Source organism: Chamaea fasciata, unplaced genomic scaffold, assembly GCF_029207755.1.
Source record: "Chamaea fasciata isolate MVZ Bird 193981 ecotype frontalis unplaced genomic scaffold, bChaFas1.0.hap1 SCAF_9, whole genome shotgun sequence".
NCBI lineage: Eukaryota > Metazoa > Chordata > Aves > Passeriformes > Sylviidae > Chamaea > Chamaea fasciata.
In genome coordinates, this window is record NW_027094094.1 from 22,636,502 (window position 1) to 22,654,738 (window position 18,237).

The window sequence follows — 18,237 nt, forward strand, 5'->3', positions numbered from 1 at the left end:
TTCGTGTCACTTTCCCTCCCTTTGTAATAAATGTTGTATCTTCAATTTTTGAAGAGGAAACTCAAAAGTCAAGGTGCACTCATATATATGAAGAAAGTGATGCAATAGATATTTGGAGTCTCACGAGAGACTATACCAGCCCATTCTGATCACTGCTTCTACCTCACTGTTACCAAAACAGAGAGAAGACCAGTTAGATCAAGGATGGGATCACCTGGAAGGCTGGACATCAGAAGGGGAAGAAAGGCAGACAAAGGGTTGGCTCAGTGAAACCACTGTTCCAGCTAGCAGTTCTTGAATACTAGTTAAGACTGTGATTGCATTTATTGAGTCAATTCATCTCATTGTCTTTAGTGGAAACACCTGCATGCAGCTTTGTATGATTGCAACGAGAAGAAGATGGAAAGAAAGTAGGTTATGCAGAATTGCAGGTATAAAATAGGTCTGAAAGTAGAAGAGCAATTTCCAGTCCCAGGAAAGAAGATCTCATAGCACCTGGCTTCTGATTTGCCAGTCCCAGGCTATGGAACTGGCTGCAGATATGGAGATCTCCAGCACCTACAAGCTTTGACTTCATGACAGAGGCTACACCGTAAGACCCTCTATAAAATAGCACTGTGTGATTCTCCCACAGTGCTATTTTTTTCAATTGTTCCATTATCTGTTTTTTCTAGGCTTCAAAATCCCACTGTCCAGTTTTAGCAATACCAGTTTTCTCAACAGTGATTCATTCTCAGAAGATGACAAAGGGAGGTGATTCCCCTCATTCCCAAATAGCAACTGTTAGGATGTATACGCTTGATTTCCTTTTCAGATGTACTGGACTTGTACCTTAACTGAGTTATCTAAAATAATATTCTTTACTGAAAACTGGAAACTAAAATAAACACAGGTACCTATTTTTACACTGTTTTCAGTATTTTGAGAAGGGAAACTTAGTCTTGTAGAGGTATTTAGAAGAAACATCATAGTCATGTCAGTTCACAGGAATACACCACTTAATGTATGGAAATCAATGTATAGGAAGTAAAAATCTGTCACCCTAAAAGGACAATATCTGGAACCAGTTTTACATAAATCAGTATTTCACACACAGTTGCTTTCAGGAATAATTATTATTATTAGGCTTATTATTTATATTCTCTGTGCCTTTGAATTATCAAGAATTTATTTGGCACTATGTCTCATTCTCATGTTCCATTTTCATTAATCTCAAAGAAAAAAAGAAAAAAAAAAGAAAAAGTTAGACTATACAACATGGTACTCTCTAATTGTACAGTATACAGAGGTGGGGTCATTCCATTGAAGTGAGCTGTAAAAAACACAATGATTACAGTCAGTTGTTTAGGACCTTATGCTATTTAGAAAGGAGAGTATCTGTCCATCTTTTCCCAATTGTTTTAATTTCCAAGACCCAACTGCTTGTTTATTCCTTCAATCTCTTCTTCCTCAAAACATCAAAAGCATACTACTGGGCTTTTTGTGCAGGACAAAGATGAGAGTGTGACCACAGAAAGGTCAGTGGGTTATATATAAGAGAAAGGATTTATGTAGCACATGCAAAAGTAAGATTTTCAAAGCAAACAGGTCTACTTCCCTCCTGTGGCCACTGCAGAAGTCTCACAGCTCAGAAAACATGTGTAGAGGGAGAGAGCAGTGGTACTACCCCACCTTGTCATAATCAGAGCATGATAAATATAATAATATAATATAAATATAATGTAAATGTGATGATATTCATAGGTGGATTGAGCATCTCATAGTCTCCAGCTACCACAAGGTGGTATACACATTCTGTGAAAGGAAATCCATTGTTGCTAAATGGCAAACAGAAAATTCTAGCACTGAAAGTTGTCTCCTGGCAAGTCACACATCTGCCTTTCTCGCACCTCAGCTCATGCATGACAGCAAGTAGTTCTTGTCTTGGCTACTACAGCAAGACTAGAGAAATAGTAGGTTATAGAAAGCAGAGATTGTTCTCTTGCATTCTAGGAGAAATAGAGTATGCTGGCTTTTCAGCCAGTATTTTAGGAACTTGGGACTTAATAATTGTCAACTTATTTAGAAAAGCCCAAGCACCATTATACAACTCATGAGGTTTAGATACACTGACCAATGTCTGTGTGTGTTATGCATTCATCTCCCTGGATAAATTGGTAAGTTATATATAATTTCAACTCTCATTATAGAATTTGGCTTTTTCAGTTGTAAAGACACACAGGCAAAGTCTGAAGTAACATATCAGTGAAGAAGCTGGAGCTTTTCTTGGCCTAACTTTCTAAGGTCACATCACCAGTCATAGTTTCAGCAGAGTTTACCAACCTTGGTACCCAAAATGTTCACCTAATCTTGCAGAATGTGATTTTAGGTCCTTTGAGAAGGATTCAGCTGCTAACTTGTCAGTACAGAATAAAACGTGCTGACACTAGAAGACGATATGGAATACATGGCTTTAAACTGGGTCTGGCACACAGGTAGATACATGCTTTGCTTCTTTCAGAAGTTAAGCTTTTTCCAACTTGTCTTAGCATGGTCTTTCCATGTAAGATATCTAAGAGTCTGGGCTGAACCCTGAATTCAAAATACAGTAATAATTATTCTTGTCTTTTGTCTCCAGAGATCCCTGATATTCACCAAAGCAAAACTCTTCCCATAAAGCTTCTCAGAACTACCAGAGCATGCCAAAGCATGTTTTCTTACCAGCGGAATTAGATACATCTGGGCCTAATATCAAGAATATCCTTGAAAATTTATATTCCCCGGGCAGTGGGCACACCAACAACTTTAGGAAAGGTTTCTGTTAGGAACATGAACTCTTCATGTTCTTGAGAAGCACAGCCATACGGTGATGGAGAAACACAGAAATTAAATGGTTCAGGTTAAGATTCTGTCCGTATCAATAAATCATTTGAATGGCACCCCCAAGACTTGGCACAGACCTAAGCAGAAACAGCACACTTGTTAATTACATAATTTCATTGTATAAACCACCCCAGGTTTTTCAGTGGCTAAGTGCCTCTCTTTACTCTAATTGACTTGAGTCTCCAATGCAAAAAATACTTGGACCATTTGCTATTCATGTAGCAATCTACCAAATATAGCTAAATCTGAAAAAATGTAGACATAAAAAAGACTTAAAATTCTCTTTCCTTACATTTAGAAAAATTATAAGTATTTCTTCCAGAAAACAGCCTATAAACTCAAAGGCTCTTTTAATGTAATTATACTTAATCAAAATATGATTTTCATTTTTTGAAAGTAGAGACAACAATATAATAACAGAGAGACTCATTGACAGTGGAAAATATACTGCAAGTGTTACTTCCTCTGCAGATTATACAATTAGAAGATTAAATCCTGTGTATACCACTGAATATGTAAATTGATATCTTCTACTCAACATCCGATTTTTAGAAACAGCACTAATTCTTACAAAAACTACTCATTGTTTCAAGAAGCTTCATACAATGGTCTGTGATTTTATTTACCTTGGAAAAAAAGCCCACTTTTATAATCAAAAGTTAAAAAAAAAAAGGAAAGAAAGAAAGAAAGAACATTAAGCAACTGTAGAAGCAAACCAACTCAACTGGGGCACCACGACCAAAGCAAGCCCTGTAATAGTATAATGACCTTTAATGAGTGTCTGGGGAAACAATACAGTCGTAGCATAAAAGACAAAGGGCAAAACCCATCATGGCTCCACTGACACTAATTTAAAATGATTTTCAGAACAACTAAAGAATGTAAGAGAGGTAATCTGATCCACCAATCTGACCTCACTTTGATTCTGGGGCCCTGCTGCTGCCATTTCTAATTGTCAAACACTCTACATTTCACATCTGCTCATATTTAATGAAAAGCTGACTCTCCCCACCATTCTTTGAGCTAACTAGCTCTGTCAAGATGGGCATCATCCGACCCCTGTGCACTGCAAAGAAAACACACTGATTTCTATTGAAGCCCTGCCAGTGCAATGTTGCGTGCATATATATATTTTAATTGGAAAAGAAAGGCTTATACTGCTTTGCAAAGAGTGTGAATTGGTATTGATTTTCGTACTTATTATTAACAGTCAAAGGTGACTAGTCTCACAAGGGGAAGACTGAGATCTCTTTTGATTTGATGGAGTGATGAAGGGGGGAAAAGGCCCTTGAAGTATAGGATGCTAAAAATCCTCAAAGCTGTCAATATCACTTATCCTTCAAAATATAACATAGCTCTAACATGTTTCCCAAAAAGCTTTTGTTGGAAATAATACCATTATTGTGGAGGGTTTTGGCTCAGCAGGCAACACAATCAAAAATGTTTACTTTATCTGCCTCTGTAGAGTCTTAAGTGGACTTGAAAGCTATGGTAAACCTACAAATTAGTTTTTCTTTCCTTGCCAAACAGTGCTAATGGCAGAAATTTTACCCACTTGCAGGGGACATAATAATTTATCCTAATCTGGTTGCTGCTAACTCCAGTGCCAGGACCCAGCCACATACTCTCTGTACTAGTCTGTACTCGTACAGACACCACCAGGCACGGTGTTACTGAGGCTGTTACACTCTACAAAAAACTCCCTGCAGCAATTCTCAACACAGGAAGGTTTCTTGTTCACTTTTCTTAACAAAATATGTTTTGTTAAATTTTACCCTGATAAAAGTCATGTTAAAGGATAAAACCTCCTGTGATTCAGAACAGGACTTAAAACTAGGAACCATCCACCTTATGGTGGCTTGCAACTCATCTACTTGCTTGATGAGTTGCAAGCAAGTAGATAGCTAGGATGTTCAGAGTGCTTATACACAGACAGAGAGAGATAATTTTGGGTAAAATCTCCAAGAAATCCTATTAGAATACTTTTAATTAATATGGCCTTCAGACAAAAGAAATGTAACAATTACAGGATCGTTGTATTTGTGACTGGAAAAATAGTTCATAAATCAACATAGTTAAAACAAAATAATTCCCCACTTGGACTACACGCTGCAATACATATGGTACCAAAAGACAACCGGGTGCATAATCTAAAAACTACATTGTAGTCTTCATAGTGGAAGGCAGTTTTGTCCACAATGACTTGCCTTGGAAAATGGACATGCTTCCCAATCAAAACTCCAATCTATTATCATAGCTGTATCTGAATAATTTTATAGCTTTTCTTTGTCACTTGAGATGGGAAAGGAAAACAGTTCCTGTCCCAAGACACAGTTTTGCCCATTAAGAATGACTAAAGAGGACAAGAAAATGAAACAAACAAACAAAGAAATGGCCATTTAACAATCTTTCTCAGTTGTTTACATCACACTGATAATCCAAGCTTTGGAATCCCTACAGTTTTGCGAAGAATTAATGGCCATGAAGAATTGTTCTCTGTCTTCTCCCTCTGAACTCTGATCTTTTGAAAGAGCTTTCATGGCATGTTCCAGAATGTTACTGTCCTATGGAACAATTCTACATTTAATTTCAAAACATACCAGAGATTTGCATCAGCCTAGTTTTCCTAAAAAGGCACTACAAAAAGTACAACTATTTTTACAAAAAGTACAAACACTTCAGTATTAGATGGAAGGTCCTGCCTAACTGAGAATGAAGAGTTACAAACAAAACTAAAGATAAAAGTAGCAGCACAAAATAGAACTTCACCTACTACAGTTCAGCTACTATGCTGTATCCTGTGTATTTTTTTACTCCCATTGTATGGTGCTCTAGTGCCAGCATTATTAAAGCTACCGACTTGGCACCAGTCACCAATTTAGACACAGGTCTGGTCCTCCACTGGAGCACTTACTGCTTAATTAATGACAATTTGTATCATCTAAATTAAATAGAAAAAGATGTCACCATACTGCACTACTAAGGTCCTACATGCTATTGCAAGAGGATGCTTCATAAAGAGCATACAAAGCAAAATAATGATTTACATTTTTTGCATTAAAAATAAAAACAGAAATATAAATACAGAGCTGTAATCAAATTTGGGTTTGATTTTTTTTAAAAAAGCATCAGCCCAGTAAAACTCACAGAACTACAATGCACGACACAAGACGGGGATGATACCACAGACACCACAGACATGGAACAGCATGTGTTGGTGTTAAAACTTACAGGCACGTAAACTGGTGGAGCAATCATTAACAGAGACAGAAGAAAGTGGGAAGGCTCTCTCAAGGGTGTCCATGTTACTATGTACACTGCCTGACATGCAAGAGCAGTCACGCTCAGAGCGTCCGCAATCAAAACAACATGCCAGTCTCATTCTCTTGTAGATGGACATCTTGGCTATAACCATGTGTTGGATGGGAGGAGAGGAAGAGCAGCAGGTTAATGGCAAGGTTATATATATAACAAGGCAGCTGGAAGGTAATTTAAGGGATTTAATACAGGCCTTAGTTAATGTTAACAGTCTTGACCCAGGAAAAAAAAATGCAATGAGATTATTGATAACACTTTGGCTGTACATTAGAAGTAGGGCAAAAGATTAATTGCTCTTTATTTCTGTTCAGTCTTAGAGGGAGACCGCAGTCATGGGGAAAAATTACTGTTTACAGTCAAGTGTTTGGATCAAAATAGAACACAGTAAAAGCACAGAATATTAACAATATGCTTTTCCCTTGGCACAATTAATACCATTGGGTTAAAATGAAAACAAAAGTTGCTAGTCCCTTAGATACTTTTGACCTCTCCTGTTTCCTGTAAAAATCAGAGATTTCTTTATCTATAAATATATATATGTATGTATACACACACAGAAACACACATACACATATATTCTTACATACGCACACTCATACACACATATGCATGATACATACACACACATATATATACATATATATAAATATATTTATTCTTAAACTAATCATAATAATTTCTCTGTATTAAACTGTGCCAAGGAACTCCTTTGCTGCAATGAATCACACATTATTAAAGAGTTACAAGATATTAATAAAATTTTCCAAAAAATTAATTTTGCTTACATTATATCTTCAGGAATTCAAATTAACTCTTGACAGAATACCAAAAATTTGCCCATATAAGAGACAAAACTAAAAATGGTAATATGCTCGACATTAAGATCAGTTCACAAATAAGGCATCACCAAAAGCACACAGAGCATTGGTCCACTGAAACATGCTGAACCAATCATTGGCATGGTTTCTGCTCCGGATTCAAAAGTCAATCAAGAACAAAATAATGGAACATTGAATTAGGTGTTATTCCCAAAACAAGTGCCAGGTTAGACAGAATATCTTTATCTTTCAGTCATCTGAATCCTTGTTATGTATTTCTAGAAATATAGAGCATCCTATTTTATAAATGCATGTATAATTGCCATCCTGGAATGTTTTATGTCATCTGAATCAGGTATGTTTGCATCTCAAGAAAACCAAAAGCCATTTAGATTGTTTCACATGTTGCACTGAACCAACTTTTGGTAATGGTTTAGATTGAACTGACTCAATCTACTAAAAACAAAACAACACTGACAGGCGAAAACAAAACCTTAAAAGCAAATGCAGAAAAAGGTAATGTTTCTCTGGCCTGTACCTTCAGTTTAGGGTGTCTTTTTTGCATGACGGTAATGACATTAAATTTAAAAGAATTTTTTTTTCCAGTTTCTTAATCCCACAGTCACCAGGAAAGAGGGATTGAAATCACTCAGATGGGTCAAGTCCTGTTCTAAGGCCTTGATGGCTTGCCATACAGTATACTTGTCAAGCAAGGGTAACGTTATGATTGTGGAAAACAGGCATTGAGGGAGATGGATGAGTGATCTCTTCAGCAGCGACTCCATTCCTCTAAAACTTTGCTCACATGACTAATGCCATGTTCTTTTAGCATCCTAGTAGAGTTATCTTACAGCTGTTCAGAAATTCATCATGCAGCATCAGGCTTGTTCATTGCATAGTACATCATTCCTCAGAGCTTGGCTTTTAGTAAGAAGGTTTCCACTGCAACTTTTGATGCATACACATTCAAACTACACAGAAAATTCAAAACAGCATTTTCCCATGTTTTCCCTCTGTCTAACTCTTCCCAACACATTCTTTAAAGTTGAAAAGTTGGACAGCAAAAGAAAAGTGAAATAAGTTACCAAAAGTGTGACAGTCTTTCCAGTATGCCTAGTTTCTTATTTTTTAAGGAAATGAAAGAAAAATAAAGGGCATTTGTGAGACACACTAACAGTAGGTGAGGAAAAAAAACAGGCCCATTTTGCTGTAATTATAGCTGTTTTGAAGGACTTTTTCTAATCAAACACTGTAGCAAAACACACTGCTCAGAAATTCTCAACTACTATGTCGTTGGTTAGTAACAGTCCCTGGTTTTCATTTACTTGTGGCCATATCTTGTCAACAGTCAATAATAGGATAGGACACATTTATGAAAATTAAAAAGAAATAATCCTTAAGGGCAAAGAAGGCTGGGAAGGAAAACTTTTTGTATCATTTTCATCAGACTTAAACCAATAAAGCTGGAAATTTAAGGCCTTCTCTTCAACAGGGGAAGGACACGATGGCGTTTCTCAAAAGCAATGCCCTTCAGGGACTGTTTTTAACTATTACTGTCAGTTGTTCTGGAGATCATGCATCATTTGAATATTTCACATCATTAACATGCAGGAAACAGGCTTGGACCTGGAAATATAAGTAGCAGAAAGGACTTGCCATGAGGGTTTTAACCAGTATATAAGCAACTGCATATCAGAGCAATAACTTTTGGAAAGAAAACATGCTGTTATTCTTCATTCCTTTTATACAGTCAGTGACATTCACACCAAATACAATACTTATTTTAAATAAAACAAAACACACATTATTGGTAGGGATGACTAGTGACAAGATCAAAGACAGGACAGAAATGATTTTAAATGGTTCGGCCACACACACACCATTTTCTATAAAACTTCCATAAACATTAACAGAAAATGGGACTTATCTGAGGACAGGGGGACCTTAAGAACAGCCTCTGTGTGTGTGTTAAATTTATTTGACACCTGTAGAACCTGCATAAAAATCAACTAATTTCTATTCCTAGATGTGTTATAAATCTTGAATGTAATTTGATACTGGTGAAAACAATAGTTGGGACATAAAGGAAACTACTTCCCTATTTTCAATTGTATAATAAATAGGAAGAAAAAAAGAACAGATCCTTCTACTTAATATGATGACAATCACACAACATTTGTAAAACTAATCACTAAAAGTATTGGGGAAGTTTTGATGGACATTAAGACTGCTTAAATAATTTACAAAACGAGGCACATATGAACTACTCATTAAGAGCAAAAGGAGAACGAAGTTTCTTTCAATTGCTTATAAAGTATATCAATACTTGTAGAAACTTTTAGATGCAATTTTTCACAGAAGGCAGTAGCCTTCCATTCTATAAGAGAATGAATATTTCCCCAGATGTCTAAGCTTCTCACAATACCATACTTTCTGATCTCAAAAAGTCAAAAAGTACAGTTAAAATTTGTACATTGTCTGGATCTGAAGTGTTACTTAGAGTTCACTAACAGTAATGGGAAATATTTCCAGCTGCAAAAATAAGCAAAGGAAACTGCAGATTACTCTCTACCTAAAATGTCAAGGAAAAGCTCCCTTTTTTCTTTTTTTTTTCTTTTCTTTTTTTTTTTTTTTAAGAAAACAGAACAAAGTATTCCTTCTTCTTTCCTGATTTTTTGTAAGCCATAGCCTGTACCCCATCCTGGTACTGGTCCCGTCACTGGGGCGCTTTTCCCTGGGCTCAGCGCAGCCAGAGTAGAGCTCCGAGGACATCTAGTGGATCTCCCTCAGGTAGCAGCTGCTTAGGAGCAGGAACGGAGGTTTCCTGACCACCGAATGGTATAGAAAGGTCCCAAAACACTTCAGAATTGAAATGCACAGTGTTATTTCAATTCATCAAGTTCTCATGATTCGAACTATGAGTGAAAAATCATCAGCATTGAGGGCGACACCAGAGCAGTGTGATCGCCTGTCAGCAATGCTGGTTAGCATCATGAGACTGAAACACAGACAGGACTTCCCCCAGCACAGTTTCAGTTTCCTGAAAAATACAGCAGCATACCTTAAACTGTTTGTGAGAATTAATTAACCTTAACACAACAGGCAAATCTATCCCTCCATCTTTTAATCCTTACAAGATTAACAACTTCAAGACTAGCAACTGAGCTTCTTCACTCTCTTGCAATTTTTGCCATCAAAGACAACTGGTCACTTGTTTGCTCCAATTCACATGGTGCTGCTCTATGTCAAAACTTTAAAAACAGCAGGAGATCTGAGTGGACATCTTGCCCTATTTTTGTAGAGATAAGAATGACTCACAGGTTTTGATGTAATGGCACATTTATAGACCAATTCATTTTAATTTTCAAATCTGATCATGACCTTTCCTTCATTACCTTACAGAAGACTCTCAGCCAGTGTATTCTCAAAGCAAACTGCATTTCTAAACAAGCTATTGGGGAAATGGAAAAAAAAACCAAACCAAAATTACATGAGCTTTTCTTTTCTAGTTCTTTCACAGCATGAAAAACTCCTTTACTTATTTACTGCTGTTTAAATGAATTTCTTTAGCTCAGAAAGGTCTCAACATAGGAACATATTTTAAATAAATACAATGCTTCAGACAGATACAGATTACTTCCAGTATTTTGCCTCAAAGTCAACAGGATTCACCATTTCATTCACAGAAATTTATCTATTTGTTTTATTGTTGATTCTTATCATGCTGACCTGCTTCATGATCTGCTTTTTCCTGCTGCTTCAACTTTCTGCTGTGTCATTCTACTTCTACTGGCTAAAAAGAGATGTTTGGAGAAATTTGTTTTCTACTTGAATATTTTCTTCCACAACAGGATCTCAAATTTTTAGTGTAGCTTACAGGCACCACCGTAAAATAAATAGTAAATAATGATAATCATAATGCAGACCACCATAATTTCAAGAAGGCCAGAACTTTATCAACAGCATAAATTATTCCTTAATTCTTTGCATGATCCTACAGTGTATAGAGCTCAGAGGGGGAAAAATGTCTCAATTCTGATTAAGAGCTGAAGTGTTTTCACACAGTAAATTCAGAATATTTGGTAGAATGTTGACGTTTCATGGCCTCCTTTACTTAGAATAGCTGCAGTTCCAGAGTGAAGTTACAGCCTCAATCTGGCACTGCAGCTATGAGATACTTGATCCCCCCTGCTGTTTGAAAGAACAAGCCCATATAATCCCAACACTGCTCTATAACCAGTACATTTCTTTGCAGCACTTGTATTTCTGAGCAGGAAATTCTTTCCATGTCCCAAATGCTGTATTTATCGTAAGTGTATACACGAAGTGGCTGATGAGAGCCTTCATAGATTCTGTACACTTTTAAGTGGTATGACCTAGATTGACATGAAGTGGTCCATAAAGCTCATATTCTATATATAATAATACTGTAAAATTTTACAACAACGATCCTGAAAAGTCAGTGTGTGTCTACTTATGTAATTAATGTCAAAACCAGCAAGCTCAGGAAAATAATCACTGCAGCTTGTTTCCTGTTGAAGATATTTCTGGGTTTATACATTAAAACCCACACTTCTAATTCATTGTCTGGCTTTCCCCTGTAACTTTTTTTTCAGTCATGGGGGAGAAAAAAGTTAGATAAGGACAGTAAAAGACTTCTGTGCTACTCTTTGTGCCAGCTGTGTGATAGAAAGGACAAAGTACTGAAAAACTAAACAGGGACCTGACAATTGAATTGTATTTAACCAGGCAGAGAGTGCTATAGAGGCAACTACCCCTGCCTAACCAATCTCCCTAAAAATTCATGAGATATTTCCAGAATAATTTCAAGGAAATACTATTGCCAAGATCTCATTTTCATTTAGGGATAAGAAATAAGCTTGTAGAAAAAAGGGGCAAATAGGTGGAAGAAGGGGAAACTGCTGTATTTTCTTCAACGTCACCCTAATCTCCATTGGTGTAAACGATGAGAAACTTGTGGGTATGACGTCACTGCTACATGCAACATAAATAAAGAAAAGAACCAAAATACTGAACAAAAAATACTCTCTGCTAAAGAAAGACAGGTTGGACCGTACTCTGGGCTACAGGGAACCCATTTTTACTCACAATAGATCACTATCAGTGTGCAGTTAAAATATAGTAGGGGCCGTGTTCCAAGGCAGCAAGAGGAAAAATAAATCAAAAGTTTGTCAATTGTCATCGATTACAAGAAATTCCTTCAAACACATCAATGTACACATGATTTGTCCCCTCTGGGGTTCAACCCCCACCGTTCACAGCAAGCACTGTCACTGGAAAAAATATATAGAGAATTAGACCATAGCTGTTGCACAAAATTAAAGAAACAGGAGTAATAGGTCATCCAGTTTGGAGATTTCATCCCAATGTGGCTGTGTTCCATATAAATATATACATAATATTTGGCCTCTTGCTGCAAAAACTACAGTTAAATGGAATAGGAAAGATTGAAAACATTAAAAAAAAAATAACAATCTGCGAATAAAATTTCCACACAAGTATTTCTTTGGACAAAATGCCTTTAGCATTTGTGTGTTATTTAGGGAGTGGGATGAGTAAGGAGAAAGGGATGGCAAAGAAACTGCAAAAGGAAAGCAGGATTACATGAATTATCTTTTGCCTTGTAAAAATGTACTGATCTGCCCTGAATTATTAATATTAGGCCTAACAAATTTGGACAAATGGCTATATAGGTCAAACTCATGTTTAGACCCCAAATACCCCAAGCTAATGTTCACAAAGTATCTAAATGGAAGTGCAACCTCAGATGCATTATTAAAGAATGTGGGTTTTAAGCATTATGGGAAGCTGCATTAATTAGCGCCACCATAATTAAGTTTTCCATGTGAAGATATTCTTTCACATTTAATTCACCTGAATGTGTCAATATTTTCATATACAACTTTTCTGTTCATCTTACATATTTTCCACATTCAGCTGCCTCTAATTAGTATGTTACTTGCTCATAAAGCATGTATTTGTCATACAGAGCTATACGGATGTGTGTGTATGCAGCATCGAAAATCAAATTTCCATAGTGAAGTATTACATGCTGACAGAGAAGTTGAGTTTCCTAACGCAATAGGGGAAAGGTTTTTCAATTTATCCTTCATTTTCCTTAGAACTGCATTTTTAAGACCAATGATTGGCATCATTTAGAGATGGATAGCATACCTAAGTTTTTTCAAAAGTGATTAGTGATTCGAAAGTGAAAACATTTTATGTGAATAACACACCGCACTACTTACCTTAAAAACAAACCCAAACCCAAAAAGCAGGTCCCATAAAAGGGATTTCAAAATTCTGAACAAAATTTGAGAAACAAAAATCACTAATTACTATTGAAATTTTTCATTTCATTTTTTTCTGCTGACTGATAGCTCTTTAAAATCAAAGTGATTTTCTTATTTCTAATGCTCGTGAGCATGATCCTCACTGAAAGTTGTTCTCAGCTCTACTATGGCCTGCCTGCTATCATGGTATCTGTTACCCCTCGTGTGTCTAAGAAACAGAAGCGGAGAGAGAAGACTGAGGAGGGGGGAGACAATGAAAGTGAAATTTAAGATTTTGTTCTCACTGACCATTATTCCTCACCTGACTCAGGGGATTCCCTCCTCAGTGTTCAGTGCTCACTGCACTAGCTCTGACAACCACTTCCTTCTTCTGCCTCACTAACTCAGTCATTTTGTTTGTTCATCTGCCCAACACTCTCTCATTTTTTGTACGGATATGTGTGACCATGCCATTTGTAATCCTTCCAACTGCTACTTACAGAAGTTGTTACTCTTGCCTCTCCATGGCCTTACTGCTGGTAATATCCATTGTGTTGGCTGGATCATACCCTGTTTCCTCCCAGGTTTCAAATTACTGAGAACGTTACCTTGATTCTCATTAATGTATAATAAAGGGCTCTTAACCTTTATAATACGAGTTTCTGATTCCTATCTTTTAACAGATGACAATGAAGTGCAGTTCTCACATTAAATGGAGAGATCTTTGGGATTTAGTCTTTTTTTAAGCAGGACATGTTTAAAAAGCATCCACCATGTGAAGGAGGAGTAGAGAAGAAAATAAAAATACCTGTTTTTCCTTTTTTTTTTTTTTCTGACAGAACCAGGTAAAATTATGCAGGTAACATATTTCTCTTTAACTGTTGAGTACTTCGGAAAAAAGATTTCATTTGAGAGTTACAGGCACCCTGAGGCATCTGTAACTGGCTTTACCAGAACTTACTCAGCAGACTCATTGGCTTTGGCAGCAGTTCAAAGGTCACATTCTCACATGGATAAACTGTTCTTGAACAATTTTTTTCCAATATGTTAGGCAAGGCATACATTCCTTCCACATCAGGCATGCTTTCCATGTGCTTTGCTCTCCTTGTGGCTACTGGGAAAATAAATACCATTTCCTGTCAGTTCCAGCTGCTTTTTCCCTATGATACTATTGTTCCACACTCTTGGTGTTTTGGAGGAGTTTTTTAAAAAATCTCCAGCAATAATTTTTTTTTTGATTTTAAAATGATTTTTCAAGAGTTCATCCATTTCAGGTACTCCAAAAGGCAGAGAATGTTCAGCTTAGGCTTTCTTCCATCCTCTAAAACAGTGATGCGGACTCAAGCTATAAAAAAGAGAGCTTTTTCCCTTTTAAAAGTAATGGTAAAATAGGCATGATCAAACCCTTATGAGGTCTTTCAATTTGCCTAAGCAGTACTTTCGAACTGAATGATCTTTTTCATGGCAGAATACTATAGAACCCACATAAATATATATATATATATATATTTATATATATATATTCAATGAGAAATTGATTCCTAAATAATTTTGCTATCGGTATTACAAATGTGCATGGGTCAAACACATCTTTGGCTGAAGTGTGGTTGTGATAGCTCCTTTCAATGTATATAGGTTAAATACTGATTGCTACATATTTATAGAAATTCAGATGTAAAGTCTCACCTCCATTCAAAAAAAATAATTATTTCTTCACGAAAAACTGTCCAAACAGTTAAAGAACTTAACTAATCCTAATATTAGAATTACAGCTAAAGGGATATAGGTAAGAGGCACTAATATTTAATTTCTTCCAGACAACTCTTTCCTCCAGTACAACTGTTTGTTCATTTATTTTAACAAAATTTTATATCAATAGCTATATGATAAAATATAATTCCCTATTTTCTTCATTTGCAGAATCAGGTTCAACAAGACCGACAGAGGTTCTCTACTTTAGAGAAAACTATTGAAGTGACTGAATTTCTGCATGCTCTGAATGAGAGAAAAACTTCACTGTTGGCTAATTCTTAACTCAGAAACCTGCAGTTATATACAGCTAGACTTAATTCTTCAGTTTTTGTTAGCTTTGGACCTCAACTTACTTTTTAATGAAGACACAGGTGTGAGCGGTGTGAAACGTAATAAAAACATATGGACTTCAAAAGCCCAAATAGCACTTACTGTGTTGCCGTGCATTTATTTCTTAGCTTTTCTGCACACCGAGTAAAACATGTAAATGCATGTACAGGTATTCTTCAGGGCTGAACAGTTCATGAAAAGGAGAAGAAGGGAGGGATAGAAATATTACTTACGCCGTTTGCAGCCACATTTTTTTATCCTTTTGGGATCCGTGATATCATCATGACAGGCCTTGCAGTAAAAATATGCCCTGGAGAGACAGAATGGAAAAACTGACACATTTCTTAATCCATACCAATGAAATTAGTCCTGTATTTCCTCTTGTTGCAGTGACCAATTAATGAAACGCATCAATGCAAATTTTCTTTAATCTTTGAAAAGGTTTGGACATTTAAAGTAGGAAATATTTGCTGCACGACCAATAAATTCAAACATAAGGCTCCAAATCAATATTTCTTTTAATAATATACTTTTATTTGAAAAGTAATTGGAAGAATGTATGATAATTACGCCACAATATATCAGTTAATTTGTCTTTCATCTTAGAGAAAACAGCATCCAATGAACTTTTTCACAAAAGAAGAATTTTTTGTTCTTATCAGGTCTGCCAGGGTGATTTTTTTTAAGACTGTCTAGCACCCTGCGCCAATTTTTCAGGTTGTACATTTGATCATTACTGTATGATCCACATTGTACGCTGATTTTTAATAAAGGTAGAAACAATTACCCTGGGAACTATCGGCCTGTCAGGCTCACCTCTGTGCCTGGAAAGATCACGGAACACACCCTCCCAGAAGCTGTGCTGAGGCACATGGGGGATGGGGAGGTCATTCAAGACAGCCAGCACAGCTCCACAAGGGAAAATCCTGCCTTGACCAACCAGCGGCTTTCTATGATAGAGTGACTACATCAGTGGATAGGGAAGTACTATAGATGTCATCTATCCAGACTTCTGTAAAGCCTTTGACATGGTCCCCCACAACATCCTTCTCTCCAAACTGGACTGATGGATTCCATGGGTGGATTAGGAATTGGTTGGATGGTCACATCCAGAGGGTAGTGGTCAATGGCTCAGAGTCCCACCAGGCACTAGTAACAAGTGGTGTCCCTCAAGGATCTGTACTGGGACAGGTGTTATTTAATACCCTCATTAATGACAGAGGCATCAAATGCACTCTCAGCAAATTTTCAGATGACACCAAGGTGAGTGGTGGTGTTGCCACACCTGAAAGACAGGATATCATCCAGAGGAACCTGGACAAGCTCAAGGATTGTTTAAGAAGACCAAGTGCAGGGTTGGGGCAACCCCCAGTATCAGTCCAGGGGGATGAACAGACCCAGAGCAGCCCTGCTGAGGAGGACTTGGGGGTGCTGGTGGATGAGAGGCTGGACAGGAGCCAGCCAGGTGCACTCACAGCCCAGAAAGCCAAACGTGTCCTGAGCTGCATCCAAAGCTCCATGGGCAGCAGGACAAGGGAGGGGACTCTGCCCCTCTGTCCCACTCTGGTGAGACACCACCTGCACTGTTGGGGGTCCCCATCACAGGAAGGACATGGACCTGTTGGAGTGAGTCCAGAGGAGGCCCCCAAGGTGGTTAAAGAGATGGAGCACCTCTCCTACAAGGAAGGGCTGAGAGAATTGGGATTGTCCAGCATGGAAGAGAGGAGGCTTCTGGATGACTCAAGCATGGCCTTTTAGTACCTGATGGGAGCAGGTAAGATGGGGCATGAGTAGGGCATGTAGAAACAGGACAAGGGGGAATGCGTTTACATTGAAAGAGGGTATGCTTAGAGTAAATATTAGGAAAAAGATCTTGTCTATGAGGGTGGTGAGGGAACTTGGGGATGCCCCATGCCAGCACAAGGAGAAATAAGGAAGAGAGAAACGATGAACTTTTTACTTTATATAGGATTTTCTAAAATTTCTGATTTAATAACTTCGCATCAAACTGCCCACAGGAGAGTTCAATCATGACTGCCAAGTCAACATGTCATGTAAGACTGCCATGACATTTCACGAGAATCATCCAGCTGGACTCTAGAAGGACAGCAGGAGTTTACCAGGACTCTTGCTGGCATAGCAAATGAAACATACTTATTAAACTGATGAATTTTCCCTGCACTTGTCCACACTCAGGATAGGTCAGCTCCCTGCCTATCTTCTCCACCCTCTCTTATTGCATATTTCTCAATACAATTTGGCAGTAAGAGGCAAAGCCTTCACTTTGCAACCTCCCATATATTTTGCCGACACTATGAGAATGATAGATTGCTGCAACAGTTGAGAGGCCACTGAAACAAAACAATCTACAGTCCAAAATACAAAAAAAAAAAAAAAAAAAACCAATATTAATGCACAGCCTCTGATTAAACACAGCCTTTGGCTCTGCAGCCAGGATGATCACTACTATTTCTTCTAGATTAACTACAGCAAGGCACTGCAGGTGGAACTATACTGGTAGTTAAGTGACCCATCAGGAGAAAAGACAGCACATCTAGCATACAAGAGATAAACCACATCAGTGCTTCATATTGGTTCAAATAAAAATTGAAATTGTGGGGAAGCCTCATTAAATGGTATCAACATTTCTAAAAGCAATACAGCATGAAGCTACCAATAGAATATGCAAGTCCTAAACACAGCACACTTTATCTCTCTAAGAAACTTTCAGGAAGTTTCACTCTTTCAGCCTTAGTATTTCCAAGATGCAAAATGTAAAAGGAAAATGTCTTCTCTGAGCATGTATACTTTGCTGCAGAAAGTTTCTGGTCTTCAAGATATTCACATTCCACTAAAAAGAAAAT

General features: G+C 37.3%; 1 protein-coding gene across 14 annotated transcripts in view; it reads right to left on the bottom strand.

Moving 5' to 3' along the window:
• KCNMA1 (potassium calcium-activated channel subfamily M alpha 1) overlaps nucleotides 1-18,237 on the bottom strand; it is a 427,658-nt gene that overhangs the window by 84,703 nt on the left and 324,718 nt on the right. For 6 of the 14 annotated variants that reach the window (XM_066191493.1, XM_066191492.1, XM_066191499.1 and 3 more), the window contains one exon: nucleotides 15,607-15,683. In XM_066191493.1, coding sequence (XP_066047590.1) covers nucleotides 15,607-15,683 — 77 coding nt within the window. Of the gene's footprint in view, nucleotides 1-6,093; nucleotides 6,268-14,252; nucleotides 14,406-15,606; nucleotides 15,684-18,237 lie in introns of all 14 variants that reach the window. The other 8 variants (XM_066191490.1, XM_066191489.1, XM_066191500.1 and 5 more) reach the window with 2 other exon arrangements.